This window comes from Gracilinanus agilis, chromosome 1 (genome assembly GCF_016433145.1).
Source record: "Gracilinanus agilis isolate LMUSP501 chromosome 1, AgileGrace, whole genome shotgun sequence".
Taxonomy (NCBI): domain Eukaryota; kingdom Metazoa; phylum Chordata; class Mammalia; order Didelphimorphia; family Didelphidae; genus Gracilinanus; species Gracilinanus agilis.
In genome coordinates, this window is record NC_058130.1 from 183,230,058 (window position 1) to 183,257,066 (window position 27,009).

Sequence of the window (27,009 nt, forward strand, 5' to 3'; positions counted from 1 at the left end):
AATGTCTGGTAGAATTCCCTTGTAAATCCATCTGGTTCTCGGGATTTTTTCTTAAGAAGTTCACTGATTCAATTTCCTTTTCTAACACAAGGTTATTTAAATGTTCTATTTCTTCTGCTGCTAATATGGGCAGTTTATATTCTTGTAAATATTCAATTATTTCACTTAGATTGTTCAAGTTTACTGTCACATAATTGGGCAAAATCTAATAATTGCTTTGATTTCATCTTCATTGGTGGTGTACTGACTCGTTTCATTTCTGAGACTAGTAATTTGCTTTTCTTTCTTTTTTTTAAGCAATTTGTTTTTTAAAAATAAAACTAGTTTTTAGTTTTATTTACTAGTTCAATTTTTTTACTTTCAAATTGATTAATCTCTCCTTTGATTTTCAGATTTTCCATTCTGGTGCTTAATTGAAGATTTAAAAATTTTTTCCCTAGTTTTATTTTTTTTAGTTGCATGCCCAAATCACTGATCTGCTGTGTCTCTTTTATTGATCTATTTGATTAGAGATATAAATTCTTCCTTAGGTACTGTTTTGGCTGCATTCCACAAATTTTTGAATGTTGTCTTATTGTTGACATTCTCTTTAATGAAATTGTTTCTATGATTTGTTCTTTGACTTATTCTTTAGGATTAGATTATTTAATTTCTAATTAGTTTTTAATATATGCTTTCATAGACCTTTAATAAATGTGGATTTATTGCATTTTGATCTGGAAGGGGTGTATTTAACATTTCTGCTTTTCTGCAATCAGTTGTGAGGTTTTTATGCCCTAAATAAATGGTCAGTTTTTGTGAAGGTGTTATAGATAACTGATAAAAAGGCATACTCCTTTGTGTTCCCATTAAGTTTTCTCCAAAGGTCTACCATATCTAACTTTTCTAAAAACCTATTCATCTCTCTTTTTCTTGTTTGATTTTTGGTTACTTTTATATAGTTCAAAGAGGTGAAAATTAACATCTCCCATTAGTAGAGTTTTACAGTTTATCTCCTCCTATAATTCATTTAACTTTTCCTTTAAGAATCTGGATGCTACGCTTTTCAGTGCATATGTGCTTAATATTGATATTACTTTATTGTCTGTGGTGCCTTTCAATATTTCTTTTAAAAATTTGATTTATTCAATATACAAAATTTAAGTTTCTGAATTTGCTATCCCATATAAATAAATTTAATCTAACTTGTAACCTGAGATAGGATCTGGATTTCCCATTTAAGAGTCTGATAGTTGAGCCATCAAAAAGGTTCAATTAGGTTTTAAAGCTACTATAGTCAATACATGACATATGTACTACATAGTCTCAGTTGCTCAGCCTTGTTTCCATCTTCCATACATATTTATTTTTAACATGATTTTGTTGATAAGTTTCATGTGCATATCTATCCATCTTCATGAGAAATTCTGCTTTCTTTCCTCCTAACAGGAATAATTCCTGTTTATGTCTTCAAAATTTCATTCTTGATCTCTTTTCACAACAATCAGCTAATAGATACCACCATCTGTCCTTTCCTCAAACCCTTTTTGAACCATTTATTAATATTCATTTTTAACACGGTTACATGATTCATGCTCCTACTTTCCCCTTCACCCCCCGCAATTCCCCCACCCATGGCCGATGCACATTTCCACTGGTTGTTACTTGTGTCCTTGTTCAAGACCTATTTCCATATTGTTGTTAGTTGCATTGGTGTGGTAGTTTCGAGTCTACATCCCCAATCATGTCCGCCTCAACCCATGCGTTCAATCAGTTGTTTTTCTTATGTTTCCTCTCCTACAGTTCTTCCTCTGAATGTGGGTAGCGTTCTTTACCATAAATCCTTCAGAGCTGTCCTGTGTCATTGCATTGCTGCTGGTACAGAAGTCCATTACTTTCGATTTTACCATAGTATACCAGTCTCTGTGTACAATGTTCTTCTGGCTCTGCTCCTTTCACTCTGCATCAATTCCTGGAGGTCTTTCCAGTTCACATGAATTCCTCCAGTTTATTATTCCTTTGAGCACAATAGTATTCCATCACCAGCACATACCACAACTTGTTCAGCCATTCCCCAATTGAAGGACATATCCTCATTTTCCAGTTTTTTGCCACCACACAAAGCACGGCTCTAAATATTTTCATACAAGTCTGTTTATCTATGATCTCTTTGGGGTACAAACCCAACAATGGTATGACTAGATCAAAGGGCAGGCATTCTTTTATAGCCCTTTGAACATAGTTCCAAATTGCCAGCCAGAATGGTTGGATCAGTTCACAACTCCACCAGCAATGCATTAATGTCCCAATTTTGCCACATCCCCTCCAACATTCATTACTCTCCCCTTCTTTCATTTTAGCCAATCTGGTAGGTGTGAGGTGATACCTCAGAGTTGTTTTGATTTGCATTTCTCTAATTATTAGAGATTTAGAACACTTTCTCATGTGCTTATTGATACTTTTGATTTCTTTATCTGAAAATTGCCTATTCATGACTCTTGCCCATTTATCAATTGGGGAATGGCTTAATTTTTTATACAATTAACTCCTTGTATATTTGAGTAATTAGACCCCTGTCAGAGTTTTTTGTTATAAAGATTTTCCCCCAATTTGTTGTTTCCCTTCTGATTCTGGCTGCATTGTTTTTGTTTGTACAAAAGCTTTTTAGTTTGATATAATCAAAACCATTTAATTTACATTTTGTAATTTTCTCTAACTCTTGCTTGGTTTTAAAATCTTTCCTTTCCCAGAGATCTGACAAGTATACTATTCTGTGTTCACTTAACTTATTTATAGTTTCCCTCTTTATATTCAAGACATTCACCCATTCTGAATTTATCTTGGTGTAGGGTGTGAGATGTTGATCTAAACCTAATTTCTCCCATATTGTTTTCCAAATTTCCCAGCAGTTTTTGTCAAATAGTGGATTCATGTCCCAAAAGTTGGGCTCTTTGGGTTTATCATACATTGTCTTGCTGATGTCACTTACCCGAAGTCTATTCCACTGATCCTCCCTCCTGTCTCTTAGCCAGTACCATATTGTTTTGATGACTGCTGCTTTATAGTATAGTTTAATATTTGGTACTGCTAGGCCACCTTCCTTCACATTTTTTTTCATTATTTCCCTTGATATTCTTGATCTTTTGTTATTCCAAATGAAATTTGTTATAGTTTTTCCTAATTCAGTAAAGAAGTTTTTTGGTAGTTTGATAGGTATGGCTAAATAGGTAAATTAATTTGAGTAGAATGGTCATTTTTATTATAACTCGTCCTACCCATAAGCAATCAATGTTTTTCCAATTGTTTAGATCTAGTTTTATTTGTTTGGAAAGTGTTTTGTAGTTGTTTTCGTATAATTGCTGTGTTTGTTTTGGTAGATAGATTCCCAAGTATTTATATTGTCTAGGGTGATTTTAAATGGTGTTTCTCTTTCTACTTCTTGCTGCTCTAATGTGTTGGAAATATATAGAAATGCTGATGATTTATGTGCATTTATTTTGTATCCTACAACTCTGCTAAAGTTGTTGATTATTTCTACAAGCTTCTTAGTTGATTCTCTAGGATTTTTTAAGTAGACCATCATATCATCTGCAAAGAGTGATAGCTTAGTCTCCTTGTTGCCAATTTTGATACCTTCAATTTCTTTTTCTTCTCTAATTGCTACTGCTAGTGTTTCTAGTACTATGTTGAATAATAGAGGTGATAACGGGCATCCTTGTTTCACTCCTGATCTTATTGGGAAGGCTTCTAATTTATCCCCATTGCATATGATGCTTGTTGAAGGTTTTAGGTATATACTGTTTTTCATATTTCTTTCCCTTTTTCTTTAGATAAGGACATGGAAAGGGAAGCAAAGAGAATAAAAAAGAGGGACTAGTAAAAACTCTTAAAACATTTTTGCCTGCATCTGTCAGAAGCATATATTGCTATTACTCTAAGAGTCAAAAGGTTTAGATTCTAATCCACCATCTGCTAGAAAATAACTGTTTGAAAATGAGCAAAAGCATTAAACTTATATGGTTTACTTTGCTTTTACATATGAAATGATGGATATAACTAGATTATCTTTCTAAATCTAATATCCTAATATTTTTAATCTGCTTGAGTGATTATAGCCACCAGTGATTATTCCCTATTAAAAATTCTCTGAAACATTCTGCCTGAACCTTTCTAATGTATTGCCATGTTTTTCCCCTACCATAATTATTCACATATTTATCTTTTCCCCTCATTAGACTGTTAGCACTTCAAAAGTAGTGTCCATGTCATAAAAATATTTTTTATTTCCAAAACCTAGGACACTACTCAATACCTAGCAGGTACTAAGTAAATGTGTGTTGAGGTGAAATGAACTAAATAATGCTTCCTTCTGAAATGGAAATGGACATGGATCCTCCAAGTAGAACACTAAAATGCTCAATTCTGTCCTGAGAATTTTATCTTCAAAGACCAAATATGGTCCCTAATGCTTTCATGACAATAGTGCAGATTGTTAGCTACAGAAGCACCCTGGGAAATTTATAAGACAGGCCAAATAAAAGTTTATATTACTGCAACCTTACCACTACATTAATTTGTCATAGTTAATATTTTACCAATAAGGTTGCCTTACCAAAAATAGACTAAAATACATTTCTAATGATAGATGATGCGTATTAGCAAGTATTAAGGCAACCCTCTTGTTAAGAAGGCTTATTAGAAATGTATATGTAATTCCTACATACAAATGTAATTTTTGGAATCAGTAGAAGTATAAGGTTGGGCTACCAAAGCCATAAGCTACTTGTACAAAGAAATACATTACAGCCAGCTTCTCCGAGTATTGTAGGGTTGACTCTGAAGGAAGACAACAAAACATATTTCTAGGTCTTTTGTAAATAAAGCAAGACAGTGCAATTATAAATATTTATACACACACATACATGCTCAAGTTGACTTATGTCTAGGGCTATGCTTAGAGTAAAAACAAATAAAAAACAGTGTGAAAAAAACCTAAGGAAATGAATATTCCTATAAGGATGCAGCAATCTATAGTTACTGGTATCGCCTCTTTCCAAATCAATCAGAAGTTCTGTCTGATAGGCTTTTATTTCATTATATTTATTTCATAAACATATTTCATAAATATAGAGCTAGAAGCAAATTTAAAGATCATATAGAACACCTTTTTATTTTGCAGAGAAAGAACCTGAAGATCAGGGAACACAGTGAGAAAGCAATCCCTTATTAGATGCTTACTATTTGTCAGGGACAGTGCAAAGTACTGGGGATACAGAAAAAAGGCAAAATATAGTCCCTGTCAAGTTCTAATGGAAGAGTCAACATACAAACACACACACACACACACACACACACACACACACACACACACATATATGAGATAAACTATATTAAAACCATATATATGTCTACAAAGGTGGAAATCTCAGAGGAAATCCACTAGCATTAAAGGAGCTTAGGAAAGGCTTCTGACAGAAGATCAGATTTTACCAGAGACAAGGAGGAACTCAAGGAAAACAAGAAGCAGAGATGGGCAGGGAGAGCATTCTAGGCATGGGGACAGGCAGTGGAAATGCAGAGTTGAGAGAGAGGACCTCTGACTTTAAATGTGTTAATCTCATTACACCACATTTCCTCAACTCATCATTTTATTTTATTTTATTTTATTTTATTTTTAAACCCTTACCTTCTGCCTTAGAATGATTCTAGGACAAAAGAGCAGTAAGGGCTAGGCAATGAAGGTCAAGTGACTTGCCCAGGGTCACCCAGCTAGGAAGTGTTTGAAACCAGATTTGAACCTAGGACCTCCCACCTCTAGGCCTGGCTCTCAATCCACTAAGCCACCCAGCTGCCGGCACAACCCTTCATTTTAAGGTAAAGCACTGGAGGATAGATAAGTGAAATGTTTGTGAAATTACTAAGAAACCTTCAGAGGAAAAGTATTAGTGATAGTAACTATGGTTTTTATCTAAAGCACTATATTTCTCTATTTAAAAGTTAATAAGTCTGCTGAATGCTTTGATTTGATCTTGCTGAAAATGAAGAAAATTTAATTTTTTCTTTTACAAACAAAAAAACATGGGTTTTTCTGCAAACTTGGGTAAAAAATTGAATATTTTTAAATCTTATTTTTCACAAGCCTTTAACTCCACATATACAAAATGAGATCATTTTCAAATCAAATGCAAAATATAAAAGATATATCTTATGTATTGATGAATTACATCACCCCCCAGGTTAAGTGCAACTAGAAATGGTATTCTTCAGATAATGCCCTAACCCACCTAGCTAAAAAATAATTGCCCAGAGCCTGCTCTGAATGTAACTTGCCTCCACCTCAATCTTCATCAAGGAATCAGTGGCTGAGGAATGCCTGCTTATATCACAGAGCTCCACACGAAGCTCCACTTGCCTGAAGGAAAGGAAATAACTATCATATCCAGATATTTTGGGAACTTCTACAAATTTTCCTTAAAATTCATTCCCTGCCCCATCCCTGAAACAGCTTTCCACTGGATTCTTTTATTTCTCCATCTTTGTCTTTACAATCCAAGCATCTGATGTGACTCCAAGGAATTCAGAAGTCAATTTGGCAGTTTCGGGGTCTTCCCCTCTAACACAAAAAAAATGAAATCTGTCCCCCCAAAACACAAGTCATTAGATAAACTCAGCACAAAATACTAAGGGAGTGACCTATTTCCTGTCAAGGAAACAGTTTCTCTACCTAAATTAGTAGAATACACTATCACAGGATATATCCCTGAATAAAAATTCAAAGAGATAAAACTATATTCCTATTTTTATTCATAAATTCATTGTTTTTCCTTCTAAATAATACTTTTGAAGTATAGTTCCCAGACAACTGTTTGATTTAACTCTATTTCCTTTAGTCATCCTGAATAGGTAAACATACTTTGAATTTCCATAAAACATGGTAGCGTTTTTATGGTTCAGGCCAAATTATATCTCAGATCAGTTATATAGGCATGCTTTAATTTTCCTCTATTCTGTAGTATCCCAAAGGCCAGAATTATGTTGTATCCTTCATGGCAAAGAGCCTTGCATAGAATAGGTTCTCAATAAAGGTTTGTAGAACATATTTTAAATTATCATTATCAATAGAGAAATTGATTTAAAAGGTTTTAACCTTTCTGTGCTAAAATGACAAATAATATGGCAAAATACCTATGACTCTTTTTCTAAAGCAAGTCAAATCCTGTTGAAATACTGAAGCTTTCAAACTTTGCTTAGATTCATTTTCCAGTCTTTCTGCAATTACTAGGTTTCAGTTTCCTGAGCTTTGTAATGCAAAAAAGGTGGGTTAGATGATTTCTAAGGTCCCCTCTAGCTCCAACATTCTATGAGAACATTTTAAAAAAGAATGTTAGTGGTGAAAGAGCTTTGGGCAGGACCTAGGATAGCAACATACAAAATCCAGACTAAAAAAACACAAAACCACTATAGATAAAATGTAGTTAAACCTCTAGGCGAGTAGAAAGATCAACCAAAATGAGGTGTGTGACAAAGCTGATGGTGCATTCTTGAGAAAAAGAAACTGAGAACCAAATTGAACCAAATCCTACAATTACCTAGGACCCTGCCTAGGAATATAAGGACATTCACTGCACATGAGAGGAATGTCTAGGATGGTATAAGCTCATCTTCTGATAATTATTCCTTCTAGATTTAAATCTGACAGATTTATTTTTTGCTTTTCTTAAATAGGACAGGTAAGGAAGTATATATTTTATTTTCAACTTTTGATATCTTAGACCAACTTCCTTAAATAAAAATGAATTAAGTTCTAAGGCCAGCTTGCTTTTTATATAAAATGTTGGTCAGCAGCTTCAAAAAAGGTTTTAGGGAGATTTTTTTTTTAGTTTTAGTTTTTAGTATCAGAATAACTAGGCTTTTCTCAATGGCTATCATAAATGACCAAAGGGGAAAAATATAAAGAGAAATACCAGAAACACGCTTATTCTTTGGAAAGGCAATAAGCATTTCTGAACCATGTTAAGATTTTGGCCAACAGAACTTTTATAAACTCCATAATTCCTCTCCACAGGAAAACTGCATTAAATGATCTCTAACAACACAATACATGAAAATTTGAGGAGTCCCTCAAATTCCAGTGTATATCAGTTGGGTAATGGGTTTCCTAATGGAGTCATTGCTCATTGGACCAGCAGCACAATTGCCAGTTTGTCTGTTAATCAAGCTGCACCACCTCTGACCTTCTAGAACAGAAGCCCCAAATTGTACGAAATGCTAATCAGCAGAATGAATGAAACATTCTGCAATGGAATAATCCCTATAAAGAACAGTAAACAATCCACTTTGGCCTCAGCAAGCTGCCAAACCTTTTAAAAGCAATTACTTCTGAGAGACATTTCCTATCCAACTCGAACTATTGATTCATGTTTCTATGCAGAGCAGCATATCTTATCAAGTTTCTACTTAAATGCATGACAAATTATTTGGTGCTTGTTAGGCTGCAGCTTCCCCTTTGCTGCCATCAATAACTTGTTCTCAGCAGTTTCCCCACTGACAAGGTTAAACCTGACTGTCATAGCAGCTGGGCTTTGCCACCTGCTCAGTCAATCTTCAGCCAATTTGGTTTGCTATTCTTGATACTCTGGGATTAGGTGTTAATTTTTCAGGTTCTTCAAGCTGGTAAAGGTTTCCAAATAGTCTACACTTTCTACCATTTGTTAAACGATGGGTAGCTTTATTAACTTCCTCATGAGGATATGCAAAAACACAAGGCAATGCTGTATCATCTTCCAAGGTACTATCTTCTCACTGTGACACTGGTCAGACCAAAGGGCAGGGCCAGATGCTTGCAGCTTTGTAATGATCACAGCACATATGTTTAGGAAGAGTGCATTCCTGTGATTAAATCCTCCTTCTGCTCTTGACACCCTGGGCTAGCATATTTAATTTCATTTGGAATCTGCAGGCCCACCATTAATAATCCACATTGCTTCCAAATGTGATTCTACTGGACAGAAAAAGAATTTGACCATGGTCCCTGTTAGACTGTGGAATGCTGAAGAAGTTCTGATTTACGTATCCAATTAATAATTAGTATTATGTGTCTTGTTCTATGTAAGTCATTATAATAGGTACTATAGAGCTATACAAAGTGATATAAAGGTATAGTCCCTGACCTCTGGGAATAATAATCTATTTGAAAAAAATTAGACATGCATATAACAAGAGCATGAATAACAACAACAAAAAAAGACTGTATGTGTCTCAAATGAATAGTACAGAAAAAGGGCCATAGGAGTTCAACGCGTATTTCTAGGGAAATCAGCAGGTGTGCCTCTGTTTTAGAGTTTAAACAAACATTTTGCATGTCAGGAAGGTAAGTGGTGTAGCACATAGTGCAAAACCTAGAGTCAGGAGGACCTAAGTTCAAATCCAACATCAGGTGGTAAATATAGCTGTAAGATCGCCAAGCAAATCACTTCTTTTCTAACGGGCTCAGTGTCTTCAAATGTAAAATGAGGGTAATAATAGCACCTCCCAATGAGATAATAATTGCAAAATACTTTGCAAACCTTAAAGTGCCATATAAACAACATTACTACTAATTATTATTACTGCTATTTCTTTCAACAAACTACAGAAGTTATAGCATCAATAGTTGATGGACAGTTTTCCTAGTATTTCAAAAATTATAAAAAAGTTTATAATTATATAAAAATTATTTAAAAGTTACACTTTCAATGAGAGTATTTCTCAACCAGTAGATAATGTAAAGACTTAAAATTACTACACATTTTAAGAATTCCCTTAGAGTTCAGTACTATCTGAATAATCACTCCCGAGACTTGAGTTAAACTTGCCTCATCAATAAACTCATAGAAAGAAAAAACTAAAAGTGAGGAAACATTACTAATTACTTTGAGAACTCCAAGGGAACAGGAAAAGGGTATGAATATTGGAAAGGAGCAGATATTTTTACTTATCTGTATCAAAATTAGCATTATTTCCTATGAGGTATGGAGCTTGTTTTTTAAGACCTGTTCTAGAGTTTATTTATTGTTGTTCTGTATTTCTACCAGATTCTACTTTCTAATACCCATCAAAACTAGGATCCCCCAAATAGTCACAATACAGTCCTTATGATTAAATATCATTTAACATGTTATCTTGCTGTCAGCAGGGCAGAGATTCCTGCAAATGAAAGAGAATCTAGGAAACTAGCTCTCTGGTGAAGCAGTGGAATTTTTTGTGTTGGGAAGGGCTTTAGTTTGGCTATTCCTCACATATTCCCCTGGTTTGAGACACTATGTGAAATAATCCTTTTACTGGACCAACCAAATCTAAACACTTTGGGGGGAAATGTTAACCATCATCAATCTTCCCATCCAAGCAATGCAGAGGAAAACATTAGCAGAACCAGGGAAGTGTGGGAGTTGGGGAAATTAGTATTTCTAAACTCCAGTTATGAGAAATTTTGTATTAAAATGATAAAGAAATAAAAATATAATTGGAGAATGGTTAAAAGAAAAATGCTCAAATTCCAAGCCCCAGGCCTCCACCCATCAGATAGTAAAGATTTAGCCCCGATACAGAAATAGTGTGGCCCATGACTGAGTATTGAGTTCTGCATCTAATGCAGGTAGCAATGACTACACCAAGGTCAGACTGTCACCCAAATCAATCACTTAACTCTTTCGATGGTTCTGAATAGTACGCATTATATTTCTAGCTAAACTACAGCTCACTGGGAGTACAGTACAGCTGAGTAACATCTTGGTAAAACATATTTAACAACCTAAAGAGTGAATGTGGCAGTAGATGTGGAAAAAAAAAATCAACTTAGTTTTCTGCTAAAAAATTCAGCTGGGAATTTGTGCTGTGACCTACATTATTCTTTCCTCCACCCCTGTAATTTTTTTTTCCCTCAAGGAACAGCATAACATGAGATGCATTTGCCAAGGATGAATTACTTTGCTGAAAAACATTTTAATAACCTGCTAAATGATGGAGCAACAAATCACTCAAGCCTTTACCATGTGTAGTCCAGTGCCACTAAAATGAGTTCTTACAATATAAGTTCTTCATTAAGGCAATTTCAAAACATCTGACACTTCTTTTATTCTATGACAGCAACCTCATTGTATCAAATCACCATTTCTTTAATTAAAAAAAAAGACAGAAACAATTAAAAGCATATGATGCCCAGCATAAAGGAGCACTTCAGGGTCTTCTGTCTGTTTACTCAGCATTTCAGGGTAAGGCCTCACATGAAGGTTGTCTCATAAAGAAGTAGAATTCAGAGTAATTGGGACTAGTACACATTTTTGCCATCTTATTTTTTATTAAGAGTTATTACTATTGTTAACATGGAAAAGACCAGAATGAAGATTTTTTTATGGAAAGATTCATTCTACTAAATCTTTAATTTTATATAATGTGCTAAGTTAATATGGTGTGTTTGGTCATTATCGATGAAAGATTTTTCTTCTCATTAACAAAAAGGGATAACCTTGCGATAACCTAAAAAAAAAAACTAGGGAGAATTTATCAAGATTTGCGATAATAATAAAGTCTTTGGGAGGTGATTTTTCTTAGGGAAGATTTTTATCCTACCTGATTTCTGCAATGAGAAATCCCCTGTTTCTAACTTTTTAGCCCTGGCTAATTAAAAGCTAATGCTGCTTATAGGAGCATATAGATCCCTGCAGGCAGGAAACTTCTGCATTCAGAAAGCCACTGATATGCCAGGGACCTGAATGCAAATCCAGCTTCATTATTTCAGTATGAATATTTTCATCTGTAAATTCCATCTCCTCCCCCAAAAATTCATTGTGCCTTGGGTGAGCAAGTAAAGCCAAGGGAAAAGCTGCTTTATTTCAGCAACTGGAATATGGACTAATGTTTAGTCAAAATTCTAATATCAATATTTTGTCATTCACTAGTCTCCCACAGAATTTCTTTTTTTGAAAAGCCCATGAAATTGAACCTTGTGTTCTCTACATTAATTAGACACAAAAGGTTTTCTCCCCAGCATTGGTTAATGGTAACCAGTGCAACTGAAATTATAAAACATGCAGAGATGTTCACATTAACATACAATTTTTACATTTCAACTGACTAATGTTTGGTAAACGCACTAGAAATGACTAGAGTTGCTCAACCAGAAACATTAAAACCTATGGGTTTCCCAGAATTTTTTTTAATCTTAGAAGGTTGGATACATATTTTATATTGGCCTAGCTCTTATACTAGGATAGAATCTTACTAATATTGTTTCCATGAGTGGATTTAACCAAAATATAAAGAGGAGAGGGAAAAAATCAGATTACCTAAAAAGTAATTCACATTTTAATTTTGTGCCTTTACTGAAGTACTTTATGTATTGAGTATATGGCTATAGGGAAACATACAGATCAAGCACTTATATAACAAATAATTTTTGAGTGACAAAAGCACTTATCAAATGTCAAACTTATCCAATGTCTCCAATTGAATAAGGACTCCCCATATAAAAGACAACAACATATTTCATCAAAATTTTGTTAGTTGTACAACAGGCTAAATTTGACTTTTAATTAACAGCAAATCTTGATAATAATTAGTTACAATTATTACAATTATAAGTGATTGGAAAGTAGCATAATCTGGTGGATAAAGAATCAATCTGACGACCCATGACTCTGGATAAGCATCTCACAGTGCTTTAAACAACTCTCTGAGATTAAAAGCTGCAGAAAAAGGGCCAACCAGCATTAGTGGAATGGTTCTTTGCCTGAGAGTTCCCTATACAAATGAAATCATAGGTTCAGTCTCTATCTCCATCCCTAAGGAAAGACAAAAAGATTTTCAGAGTTTAGAAGATTCAGAGGTACAATGAATCTTAGGACTTAAGAGTGTAGTTCAGGATCTTAAACTCTTACTGTTATAACTTTTATAGCAGGAAAGACTTGGCAAATACTATACTAGCTACAAAAGTTTAATAATAATGATGATTATTATAAATATTTAATTTTTAGTAAAAATAAATAGTGCTTTGAAGTTTATAAAGCATTTAAAAATATCTCATTTGATTCTCACAACAGTCCTAAGAGGTAGATGCTATGATTATTCCCATTTTACAAATGAAGAAACCAAGGCTCAAGGTAAAATGAAGTAAATATCTGAAGTTGGATTTGAACTTTGGCCTTCCCAATTTTAGGTCCAGTGTTCTATCTGCTATGCCACAAGCTATTACTACCATACATGTGAGAAGTAGCATTAGCTAGTAAAGCCTGATATCCTGAATATCTTATCAAGCAGGAAAGGCTTGAGTAACCACCTGACAACAGAATCTGTGAGCACCAGCTCTAAGTGTACCAAAAGGCTGGCCATGAGGTGAAGACCAACTCATGAAGACCATCTCCTAAAGCATGGAGGAAGTACTAACCCCGAAGAAATTATTAATTTTTTGAGTACTGAAAGGAAGCAATGTCATACTTTTATGTTAAGGTCTCCCATGAGCCATTTTTGTAGGAGAACAATTCAATCTGTGAAAAAGAAATTCTTATCATTAATTTTGTAGAGTCCCAATGATACCCTTGAAATGTGCAAAAATATATACTTCATGGTTCCATTTTATTTTGCAAATCAAGTACAATTTTTAATTGCACTCTTGCTATTTGAAAACTCAATGATAAATGTAACTAAAGTAAACTCATAGTAACATAAAAACATTAAGATGATGAATATACTCTATGTTTCTTGTGTTTTTAAAATTTTAGAAGTTCATTTAAGTGTCTACTGTGTCTGGGGAAATGAAAGGTATTTCATTCCATATGAAGAAGGTAAAACATTAATTTGTTATTGTTATTCTTTAAAGATCACTAAGTCACTTTTTATATACTCACATGAAAAATGGCATCAATTGTATAAGAGTCTCTTTTTTGGGACTGGCTGCAAACTCTGGGACTGCTTGGATTATTTTGTTCATAACATTTCTTAAGTAATTCTGTAGTTGTTTTCTTCTCTCTTCTACAAACTTTGCATCCTGAAAAAAAAAAGATTTGCTGAAATAGGTTGGTCTGGCTGAATTGTAAATTACCATTTTGCTACTGGCAAAAGACACTTATGGATTATCTCAAGTGGATTTTACTTGGTAGGCTTTTGCCTACTTTACATAATACAATTGGTAATGAAATCTATACCTCCCAGGTACCACTGAACATTCTGTTATTAAAGACTTTTAATTGTTTCTTCCTTCACATTTATATCAGAGAAAGAATAATGTATGGAAAATCAGAGGATCTTTAAAATAAATCTCTAAGTCCTACAACTTCATTTTTGAATATATGAAATAGCACAATAATACCTAACATAAACTAACCCCCTGCCAAGAAAATTGTAACAATTAACAATCTAGTGAACTGTGTTTATTTTTATTACAATAAATTTCATACTTTATTAAAGCCATTAGCAATAATGGATAAAGGTGCTGTGATGATCACAAATATGTTTGAATTTCACAGGAATAGGGACTGGAACTATGATTTAATTGGTATAGAGAACTCCAAGAAGAGGAAATACCATCCATAAATGTATGTCTTAATTTATAGTCTTACAGAGCTGAATTTTATTCATTTTGTATTTCACCTTGGGAACCCAGACTCAACAAACACTTTCAATGCTAACATTTTCAAGCACTAAAATAAAAAATCAGGGAATGAGGTTTTAAGCTAACCTATCTTACTTCTTCACAGTAGAAGTATAAGTTGAATCCCCATTCATTAACTTTATATATATTCTTCCCTGTTGTACACATTGGCTGATGTTCCATTTTTAATTCTACAAAATATATCAACTATAAACACTATCAAAAAGGAACACTTTTGGATGTTATATAAAGACCACTGCTTGTTATGCCTTGGACCCAGGTTTCAACCCTTTCAGCTTGGAGTCTTTACATGGTCATGAACTCATAAAGGCCTCACGTAATTACTCAACACTATATACATAGGGTACACATAGGTTAAAAGCTGCATTGCTGGAGGATGTTTCCACAACAGGAGTTCTCATGCTGATGATACCATGTATTCTCAATGCATTAATCTGAGTCCAAAGGCACCAAAGGGGCCTATACTTTTGGGAACTCAAAGATTGGGAGATTGGGATATTTTCTACATGTGCCACAGGACCTTATTCTTGCTTCTTTCTGTCTACTTATATGTGTATATCTCACCCACACCCTCTCTCCACATGCTATTAGAAGAGAAGATCTTTCAGGGTCTGGAGTTTTTCATTTTTTGTCTTTGTATCCTCAGTACCTAGAACAGTGGTGGCAATTCTTTGAGACAGGTAATGTGAGAAATGTCCTCCAGTGTGCCTAAAAAGGGGGAAGGGAGCAGCCTGGCCCCACATCCCTCTGGCTTTCTAGTAACGAACTCTGGTGTACTCTCTGCTGGGGTGACAGCATGTGTGCCCACAAAGAGGTCCCTGAGAGCCCCTTCTGGCACATGTGCCACAGGTTCACCACCATGGACCTAGAACAATATCTTGCACCCCGCAGGCACACTTAACAAATAGTCGCTGAACTTGTATTAAGCCATCTCCCTATAAAATGATTTAGAGCAGTGGTTCCCAAACTTTTTTGACCTACCGCCCCCTTTCCAGAAAAAATATTATTTAGGGCCCCTGGAAATTAATATTTTTAAAAATTTTAATAGCAATTAATAGGAAAGATAAATGCACCTGTGGCCATCACCACCATGATGGATTGCTGCAGCACCTACCAGGGGGCGGTTTGGGAATCACTTTGGGAATCACTGATTTAGAGAATCCTGAAATAATTTCTGGACTCTCCTATAAGTCTATATTTGCAGGAGATAACTCAAAGAGGAAAAAATACTACTTAAATAGCAATAAGTCATACAGAATTTCTACTGCCCTATTAGTGAAATTTCATTGTTGAGGATGAAGGAGACTGTCCTAGCAGAGTAGCTACAAACTCTTAAATACCACCAACTAGTCAGAAATTAAGGATTTGCCAGTTTTAGGCAAGTCTGTTACTGAACTAGCTCTATTAGGTGGCCTTTCCTAGATAGAAATTGTATCTTATTGTATGTTGGATATCAATTAAAATAATTATTAAGAATAGCTATAATCTCAGTATAAAGAACTTCCAGGTGAGGAAACTCCATCTGCAGGGCAATATTTTATTGCAGTTTACTGGTTAGAGAATTGTCTAAATTAGTGGTATCAAAATCAAATAGAAATAGATCTCTACTGGCTACATATTGACTTAGAAAACCACAAATTAACAATATCTAAGTTATAATGCTTTTTATTTATCTTACTAACCATTCCCTAATTACATTTTTTAAAAAAACCTTTAACTTCTTTCTTAGAATTAATACTAAGTACTAGTTCCAGGGCAGAAAGGTATTAAGACCTAGGCAATTGGGATTAAGTCACTTGCTCAGGGTCACACAGCTAGGCAACCTCAGAAGCTAGATTTGAACCCAGGACCTCTCTGTGTTATAAACAAAAAGGGGCCTAGGGAGATATACAATGATGTGAATTTTCCCTAGGATGTTATTTCCCTAGTTGCAGATGATGGAGGAACACCAACCCTGATCACCCTTGATAGTTGTTATAATTTCCCCTTTTCTCTAACAGTTGCCCAGAGAAGACCCCGAAAGGTTAGGTGGATGAGTAACCCTTTCAGGTCCAACCTGGGGGTGGATAAATTATTATAGGGCTTTTGATTTGCCTTGGATCACGTTTGATATCTGACTGCATTGACTCCCTCCCATGGGTTGTGATATAAAGACCACTCGAAACTCTATCTATATTCAGGGAAAGGATAAACAGGACAAGGATTGGGGATTAGAGACCCTATCAAGCTAGTATCTATAACTAGTTGTCAATCAGGACTGGAGGTTATTGATCTAGTAGAAGCTGGAGCTTTATTCTCCACTACACCTCTGGCCCAGCCTGGCCACAGCCAAGCCAGAGAATAGGGACTGCTTTTGATGCAGCTGTGTTGGTGATCTTGTTCTGTCAGCTTTCTCACTATCAGTGTTTGGTGATGCACTAGCTCTCTCAGTCTTCAGGAAATATTCAGATTCTTCCTATTCTTCATAGACTTCCCAGCATCCCTTCACCACCCAGAGACCTAGAGACCTAAAGAGCTAGAAAGACCCAGAGACCTAAAGACCTAAAGAGCCCAAAGACCCAAGACCAAAAGACCCCTTTCAAGTGGCTGTCAGGGAAATTTATACTGCCAGGCCAACTGACGCTTGCCCCTGGCTCACGGCACCTGGGAACATTCCATGTTTTCCAACTGCCTTCCTTGTCATTTAAGGTGGCATTCATCATTTCCCAGGTTATGAATATAACATCTTTCTCTAGGTCTGACTCTCTATCCACTCAGTCACCTAGTTGCTCCCCAATCACATTTTAATTTACTTCTGACTTCACTCTGAGAGTTTTGCCCTAGTAGGAGTTTATCTTTTAGCCCTAAGTCACTGACAGGTTAAGTGATTTGCCAAGGTCGTAGAGTCATTTTGTGTTAAAGATGAGACTTGAACCCAGGGCTTTTTGGCTCCAAGGGCAGTCTTCTCTCTGCTATACGATGCTGCCTCTTTATTTTAATTAATGTTGTAGAGAAAAGAATAATTTAAAAGAAAATGATCAGAGAATTCTAGTTCTGCATAAATCATTTAGTTAATCCTTTGGCTTTAAAGATAAATGAGATAATATTCATAAAGTACCTACCTTAATAACCCAGGCACTTAAATACTTACTCCCTTCTCTTCTCCCTGCCTTGGATCAGAGATCTTTATATAGATTTCAGAGGCTCTGAGAACTTGGTTGGGGAAAAAACACATCTTTATTTTCACTAAACCCTAACTAAAATTTAACAAATTCCTCCAGTTATTTAAAAAGTAATTTAAAACATTCTGAGGAGTTCATGAGTTTTACCAGATTGCCAGAAAGATCTCTGACATAAAAAGGGTTAAGGATGCTTACTTTAGACAGACCCTTATCTAAACTATCTTAGACAGAAAACCTTCTCTGATTTTTTTAACTTTAATTTTTTAAGGAGAAGGAAATTCTATAATATCCTTTGCCAAGGCATTTTTCCATCTTAAAACTTTAAAGTAATTCCTTCTTTACCTTTAAAGAAATTCCTTCTTTATTTAGTAATTGGAAGGATGTAGGAATCATGAGCTTCATGGAAAGATAGAAAAATCAATGAACTTCCAATCAGGAGAGAACTGGGTTTAAATCCTATCTCAGACACCTAATTTTTTTAAACACACAGGCAAGGCACTTAATCTCTGAGCCTTGGTTTATGCCTCCATGAAATGGGAATGATAATACTAGTAGCACGTGGCTCATTCAGGTTATTGTAAGGCTCAATTGAAGTAATATATAAAAAATATTTTGCAAGCCATACCAAAAATATAGAAATGCCAGTCTATTAACATTATTACTGACTTCTAGAGACACTGGGAGATGGAATCCATAACCATTGTTTTCAAAGAAGGATTCTTATATCTTCACATAATTTAAGTTCTCCATTTGTGCAGGGCCTTGGAAAGACACTCATTGCTGGCACAATTGAATGACAGTTGTCTCCTCTGCCTTATCCCATGGTGTGTCTTACAGCCAGAGTACATGACAATGGGCCCAGCTGCTAACATTCTATAATTTTAATAGCAGCATAATCCCCTTCAGTGGGGTACACAATGCTCATGGGCTAAAATACAATACAATCTGTCAGTAAATGTAGCATATTAGAATGAGACTAAAATGGTTATTTGGAGAGATCGAAATATCCTTTGTTCAAGAGCCAACCACTTCTATCTCTTTTATTCAGATATTTGGCTCACCTGGTTTGAGTGTCAGGATATGTTCTGCAGTCTCAAAGTCTCAACCGATTATTAAGCAATTAGAAGGCCCTTAGTGGAAAGGTGGTTAATATTCTAAGTTTGTGCTGAATGTTTCTAATCAGCCCACGTTTTTAATCTGTACAGGAAATTCCTCAAGGGCTGCACAAGTGCCATTGCTCTTGACAAAATAGCTAATCAACCCAGTAAAGTGTGTGAAATGCTTTAAAAAATTTTAATGCCATAAAGAAGGAGAGGAAAATTTAAGGTGGTACTTTATCTGCCTTGTTCTCAACTCAAGCTTTTGAAAGGCAGTGAGATTTTATTCTATAACCAAATTAGGACTGAAAAGTCACAGGAAAGTCAAGGTAAAAAGGAAGATTAATGATGGCTGACCTGCCAATAGTTTCTTTTAACTCTCCATAACAAATGTTTATTCAGTGTATTTATATGCAGAACATTCTGCTTGTAAAAGTTACATGAAGAATGTCAGTATGAGAACTCTATGAAATTTCGAATCTTAGTCTTATAAAAATGCCTGAGGTTCAGAAATTTCAAGGGATGTATGAACCCAGTCACACAGTTTAGCAAAGGTCCCAGGTGGGATAAAGGCTTCAGGTCTAGCATTCTAGTCACTTTTTCAGATTGGCTCCACAAGAGATGTAAACGATGGGTAAGACTAGTAGAACTTACAATGTACCCAACAAAGGCTTCAGAAGGAAGAATGGCATCAGCATACAAGAATTATAATTAATTCTGGACAATATCTAAAAAACTGCCATATGTGGGTTCTACTTGAAAAGGTGTTATTGAAAATCACAGGGAAGAAACAATTAGCCCCTATTTTAAGAAGACTATATAAACATCTGAATTCACACAATGGTTATGATATTATAAATATTTGGGTAATGATTATATATAAATAATTATATTATAATTTTAAAATTTATATAAAGATTTGTGATATTGGAAATTTGGGAGTCCTTGAACTGATCTTGAGGTCTCTGTTCTAAACTTCCTATGGACATTTAGGGGGCTTGAAAACTACATTTCCCATGATTCCTCTAGTGTAATACAGGTTGGCAGGAAGTATGATTACATAGAGAGAGGTTTAAGACTCGGGACATGATTGAGATGCACTCTCTTTCCTGCTGAACAAGCCAGGTGGGCAGAGGTGATGGCACGGCATTTGAATTAGCTCTCATCAGGCATATGGCTTAATTACCAATATGGATTACAATAAAGCCCTAATATTTTAAATATATCCTTCTATATTAATTTTATTTGTTACAGATTCAACATAGATTTTCTTAAAATATCAAGCTGTAGTTACTTTGATGGATATATGATATCATCAAGGTGGTAAAGTAGATAATAAGTATATATTAACCTAGTCATGCCTTCTCATCTTGTGCCACTTGACTTTTCTCTGACATCCAATAAATCCTTTACTGGGGTCTATTCAACATGCTGAGGCCCTTCCCCTAGGTCTCTTGATAGTAGGTGGGTACCACTAGACTTCATGATCTATATATTCCTCTCTCATCCTTATTCTGTAACTGGTTCATGTAAATCTGGTTACATACTCCTATTCTATTTAAAATGGGATTAAATTTCCCCCTGAAAAAATCTAATTATAGACAATTCTTCAGAAAGACATTTCCTGCACAAAATGAGAGACACTTAAATGGACCCATGTTCTCATCAATAGTTCCCTCCAATAATGTAGGCAAGAACCTATGCATGTCTGCCCCATTGTATGTGACCCTAGTTCATGTCCTCATGGGTACCGAAGCAGTGTGGCACAAAGGAAGGAGCACTGACTATTAAGTAGGAGAACCTAGGTTCAAATTTTGACTCTGATTTTTATTCCCTATTTAATCTTAGGCAAGACATTTATCACTTGTAGGCTATAGTTTCCTAATCTGAAAATGAGGGAACTGAATGAGATGATCTGAGAGGTGCCTGCCAATTCTAGCTCTATGGTCCCATCACATCCATAAAATTTGTCAACTCACAGAAACAAACAGATTCTCAAAAGTGTACACCCCAGCCAATCGTGGGCAAATTGATTGATAGAATGAAAGATAATGAAAGAGCAAGGAAGATAACTTCTTACACTAGTTCTGCCATCTACCAGCTATTTGACTATACTACTCCAAGGGGACCTCATCATCTCATTTGTACAATGGGTAGATTATATTTTCTATATCAATTCAATTGATATAGAATTCAAACATACTATGATTTCCATCCCCATTTTAGACCTAAGCTTTCAACTTAGCAGTACAAAGCGTTATTTTTTTCTCTCTGAGTGATAAGGAAGATTTCATAGAATCTTATACCTCCTTTACCAATGCCCATACAAGACTACTACAGGGTGTGAATTCCTAAAAACTTACCATGAAGGTGCTTCCTTTTCATAACGGTGGTATAAAATGATATGCCTTGACCATATGGAGTTATTTCAAATGTACTGTCTTAACATCATTACATTACTAAACTAAATGACCATATTGTTCAACTGTAAGTTTAATAAAGGTAAGCTTACAAATTAGAAACCTCCACTGAAAAATTCACTTTCTGCCCCCAAGCAATGGTATTATTTAACAAAAGAATAGCATCTTTTTGGTTCCGGGTTAAAATGGCGGCAGTGTAAAAAGCAGTGCTTAACCTCTCCTGACTGAAACATACAGGACTTCTCAAGGGGGCATAAAAACAAACCCAGTTGAACGGAGGGACCCCACAACAGGGTGCATCTATAAAGGGGTGAAACAGCTCTCACTAAATTGCGGGCTGAGCAACCACCCCCTCTCACCCCCCACACACACACACCACCTGCAGCACCGAAGCCAGGTCAAAAGAATTAGAGCAAGTTTGGGGCACCCATCGAGTCATTGGCAGCTCTAGGGCCTGTTCCTGAGAGCAGCGAGATTTAGGACCTCAAAAATCTGAGGAACGCACACGGACTCTGAGCGCGGACGCGGAGCGCAGGCGCGGGTGGAGACGCAGGCGGAGGCGGACACAGGCGGGAGCAAAGTCTCTGAAACCCTGAGTGGGGAACTAGTGCAGACGGGTATACGACTGTGGAAGCAGCACCCTGAGACTTGTAAAGGAGCCTCCTGCAGAGGATCAAGTAAGAGGGTCCACCAGGGGGCTTGACCTTGGAAAAAACCAGACCTCAGACCTCAGGAGCGAAAAGACCACAGACAGATCCTGAGCACCAGGATAAAGCTGAGAAGCTGCTGGGCTAACTATGGCTACCCAGATCCAGGAAGTCCAGAAGAAAGAAAGAAAGATTAACCACAAGAAGAAGAAATCTTTAACACTCGACAACTTTTACACAGAGAAAATCCAGATTACCAAGCAATCAGAAGAGGAGAAAAAACAAGCAATCACACCCGAACCATCCCAAGATAATCAAAACTGGTCACAAGCTCTTGAAATGTTCAAAACCGAGATGATGAGAAAGTTGGAAAAGATTTGGTCAGAGAAATGGGAAGTAGCTCAAAAGGAAATCAGACAAGAAAATAACAGTTTAAAAGGCAGAGTTTTGCAATTGGAAAGTGAGGCAAGTTAATTGAAGACCAGAAATGACCAGATTGAAAAGGAAAACCAGTCCTTAAAGGCTAGAATTGAACAATTAGAAGCCAATGATCTCTCAAGACAACAAGAACAAATAAAACAAAGCCAAAAGATTGAAAAAATAGAAGGAAACATGAAATATCTCAATGAGAAAGTGACAGACCAAGAAAACCGGTCTAGAAGAGACAATTTGAGAATCATTGGTCTCCCTGAAAAGGGAGAAATTAATAGAAATTTGGACTCCATACTAAAAGAAATTATTCAGCAAAATTGCCCTGAAGTTCTACAAGAGGGCAATATAGACATTGAAAGGATCCATAGATCACCCAAGACATTCGATCCAGATAAGAAAATGCCCAGGAATATAATTGCCAAATTCAAGAGCTTCCAAGTAAAAGAAAAAAATCTTACAAGAAGCCAGAAAGACAGACAATTCAAATATCAAGGAGCACCAATCAGGATCACACAGGATCTGGCAGCCTCCACGCTAAAAGACCGCAAAGCTTGGAATATGATATTCAGAAAGGCAAGAGAGCTGGGCCTGCAACCACGGATCAACTACACATCAAAATTGACTATATACTTCGAGGGGAAAGTATGTGCATTCAACAAAATTGAAGATTTCCAAGTATTTGCACAGAAAAGACCAGGGCTAACTGGAAAGTTTGATATCGAACCACAAAAATCGAGAGAAACATGAAAAGGTAAATAAGAAACAGAGGGGAAAGAAAGAAAACTCATAATTTTTTAAATTTGCCTTTTTAAGGGCCTCAGTAAGATCTAATTATCTGTATTCCTATGTGGAGAAATGCTATGTATAATTCTCTATAGTGAACTCCATTCACTAGTGAGTATTCACTATTATAGTGGTCCGAAGAATGATTTATGGGGAGAGGGTGGAGTGCTGAATGGCCTATGATGATATGGGGGGTGGGAAAGAGGAGGGTGAATGGAGGGGGACACCAGGAGAAACTTGAGAGAATAAGAAAAATAGGATAATCTATTACACAAAAAGAGGGCATGGGATGGGGAGGGGACAAATACTATCATAAGAAGGAGAGGAAGAGAGCATCAAGAGGTAATTTTTAAACCTTACTCTCCGCGTAATCAACTTGGAGAGGGAAGAGTAGCTATGGATAGCCATTGGGATATAAAACTCTATCTAACCCTACTGAGAAAGTCAGAAGGGATAAACCAAGGGGAGCAGAGGAGAGGGGAGGTCAAAAAAGGGAGGGGAGAAGAAGGGGGAGGGAATTTATTAGGCCTTCAAAACAAAAAGAGGGGAATAACAAGGGAGGTGGTAGAAAGGGAAGTCAATCAAGGGAAGGGATAAGGGATACTGGCTTAATAGCAAACCACTGGTTTAAAAGGAAATAGGTTAAGAAGAAGGAGTAGGAATAGGGGAGGATACAAAAATGTCAGCGAATGCACAGCTGATAATTATAACTCTGAATGTGAATGGGATGAACTCACACATAAAACAGAAGCAAATAGCAGAGTGGATTAGAAACCAAAATCCCACCATATGTTGTCTACAAGAAACACATATGAGGCGGGTAGACATACACAAGTTTAAGGTTCAGGGCTTGAACAAAATCTTTTGGGTGTCAAATGAGAAAAAGAAGGCAGGAGTGGCTATTGTGATTTCGTACAAAGCCAAAGTAAAAATAGATATGATTAAAAAAGACAGGGAAGGTCATTACATCCTGATTAAAAGCAGTATAAACAATGAGGAAATAATACTGCTAAATATGTATGCACCAAGTGGCATAGCATCCAAATTCATAAAGGAGAAACTGGCAGAGCTCAAGAAGGAAACAGATAGTAAAACCATACTAGTGGGAGATCTAAATATTCCTCTTTCAGATCTAGATAAATCAAACCAAAAAATAAATAAGAAAGAGGTAAGAGAGGTGAATGAAGTCCTGGAAAAATTAGATTTAATTGACATCTGGAGAAAAATAAATAGGGACAAAAAAGGAATACACCTTCTTTTCAGCTGCACATGGTACATTCACAAAGATTGACCATGTAATAGGGCATAGAATCATTGCAAACAAATGCAAAAGAGCAGAAATAATAAATGTAACCTTCTCAGATCATAATGCAATAAAAATAATAATTAGTAAGGGCACCTGGACAGGCAAATCAAAAACTAATTGGAAATTAAATAATATGATTCTCCAAAAGCAATTGTCAAAGAAGAAATCATAGAAGCAATCAACAATTTCATTGAAGAAAATGACAATGATGAGACATCCTACCAAACTCTGTGGGATGCAGCCAAGGCAGTACTCAGGGGAAAATTTATATCCTTGAGTGCATATATTAACAAATTAAGAAGGGCAGAGATTAATGAATTTGGCATGCAACTCAAAAAATTAGAAAGCGAGCAAATTAAAAATCCCCAGATGAATATTAAATTAGAAATACTAGAAATCAAGGGAGAAATCAATAAAATCAAAAGTAAAAGAACTATTGAATTAATAAATAAGACTAGAAGCTGGTACTTTGAAAAAACAGATAAAATAGACAAAGTACTGGTCAATCTAATAAAAAAAAGGAAAGAAGAAAACCAAATTGACAGCATCAAAGATGAAAAGGGAGACCTCACCTCTAATGAAGGGGAAATTAAGGCAATCATTAAAAACTATTTTGCCCAACTATATGGCAATAAATATAACAATTTAGGAGATATGGACGAATATTTACAAAAATATAAACTGCCTAGACTAACAGCAAAAGAAACAGAATACCTAAATAATCCTATATCAGAAAAAGAAATTGAACAAGCCATCAAAGAACTCCCCAAGAAAAAATTGCCAGGGCCTGATGGATTCACAAGTGAATTCTATCAAACATTCAAAGAGCAACTAATCCCAATACTATACAAATTATTTGATATGATAAGCAAAGAAGGAGTCCTACCAAATTCCTTTTATGACACAAATATGGTACTGATTCCAAAGCCAGGGAGATCAAAAATAGAGAAAGAAAACTACAGACCAATCTCCCTAATGAATATAGATGCAAAAATCTTAAATAGAATATTAGCAAAGAGACTCCAGCATGTAATTAAGAAGATCATCCACCATGATCAGGTGGGATTTATACCAGGAATGCAAGTATGGTTCAACATTAGGAAAACCATCCACATAATTTACCATATCAATAGTCTATCAAACAAAAATCACATGATTATCTCAATAGATGCTGAAAAAGCCTTTGACAAAATACAGCATCCATTCCTATTGAAAATACTGAAAAGTATAGGAATAGAAGGACCTTTCCTAAAAATAATAAACAGTATATACCTAAAACCATCAACAAGCATCATATGCAATGGGGATAAATTAGAAGCCTTCCCAATAAGATCAGGAGTAAAACAAGGATGCCCATTATCACCTCTATTATTCAACATAGTACTAGAAACACTAGCAGTAGCAATTAGAGAAGAAAAAGAAATTGAAGGTATCAAAATAGGCAAGGAGGAGACTAAGCTATCACTCTTTGCAGACGATATGATGGTATACGTAAAAAATCCTAGAGAATCAACTAAGAAGCTTGCAGAAATAATCAACAACTTTAGGAAAGTTGCAGGATACAAAATAAATGCACATAAATCATCAGCATTTCTATACATTTCCAACACATTAGAGCAGCAAGAGGTAGAAAAAGAAACACCATTTAAAATCAGCCTAGACAATATAAATACTTGGGAATCTATCTACCAAAACAAACACAGCAATTATACGAAAACAACTACAAAACACTTTCCAAACAAATAAAACTGGATCTAAACAACTGGAAAGCCATTGGTTGCTCATGGGTAGGACGAGCTAACATAATAAAAATGACCATTCTACCCAAATTAATTTACCTATTTAGCGCCATACCTATCAAACTACCAAAAAACTTCTTTACTGAATTAGAAAAAACTATAACAAATTTCATTTGGAATAACAAAAGATCAAGAATATCTAGGGAAATAATGAAAAAAAATTGTGAAGGAAGGTGGCCTAGAAGTACCAGATATTAAATTATACTATAAAGCAGCAGTCATCAAAACAATATGGTACTGGCTAAGAGACAGGAGGGAGGATCAGTGGAAAAGACTTGGGGTAAGTGACATCAGCAAGACAGTGTATGATAAACCCAAAGAGCCCAACTTTTGGGACATGAATCCACTATTTGACAAAAACTGCTGGGAAATTTGGAAAACAATATAGGAGAGATTAGGTCTAGATCAACATCTCACACCCTACACCAAGATAAATTCAGAATGGGTGAATGACTTGAATATAAAGAGGGAAACTATAAATAAATTAAGTGAACACAGAATAGTATACTTGTCAGATCTTTGGGAAGGAAAAAATTTAAAACCAAGCAAGAGTTAGAGAAAATTACAAAATGTAAATTAAATTGTTTTGATTATATTATTAAGCTAAAAAGCTTTTGTACAAACAAAAACAATGTAGTCAAAATCAGAAGGGAAACAACAAATTGGGAAAAAATCTTTATACCAAAAAACTCTGACAGGGGTCTAATTACTGAAATATACAAGGAGTTAAATCAATTGTAT

The 27,009-nt window shown here is 35.5% G+C and overlaps 1 protein-coding gene across 1 annotated transcript in view; it reads right to left on the reverse strand.

The window, feature by feature from the left end:
• The window catches only part of SNX29 (sorting nexin 29), a 714,032-nt gene that overhangs the window by 60,203 nt on the left and 626,820 nt on the right, over positions 1-27,009 (reverse strand). Inside the window, exon 20 of the mRNA XM_044659168.1 lies at positions 13,860-13,999. Coding sequence (XP_044515103.1) covers positions 13,860-13,999 — 140 coding nt within the window. The remainder of the gene's footprint in view (positions 1-13,859; positions 14,000-27,009) is intronic.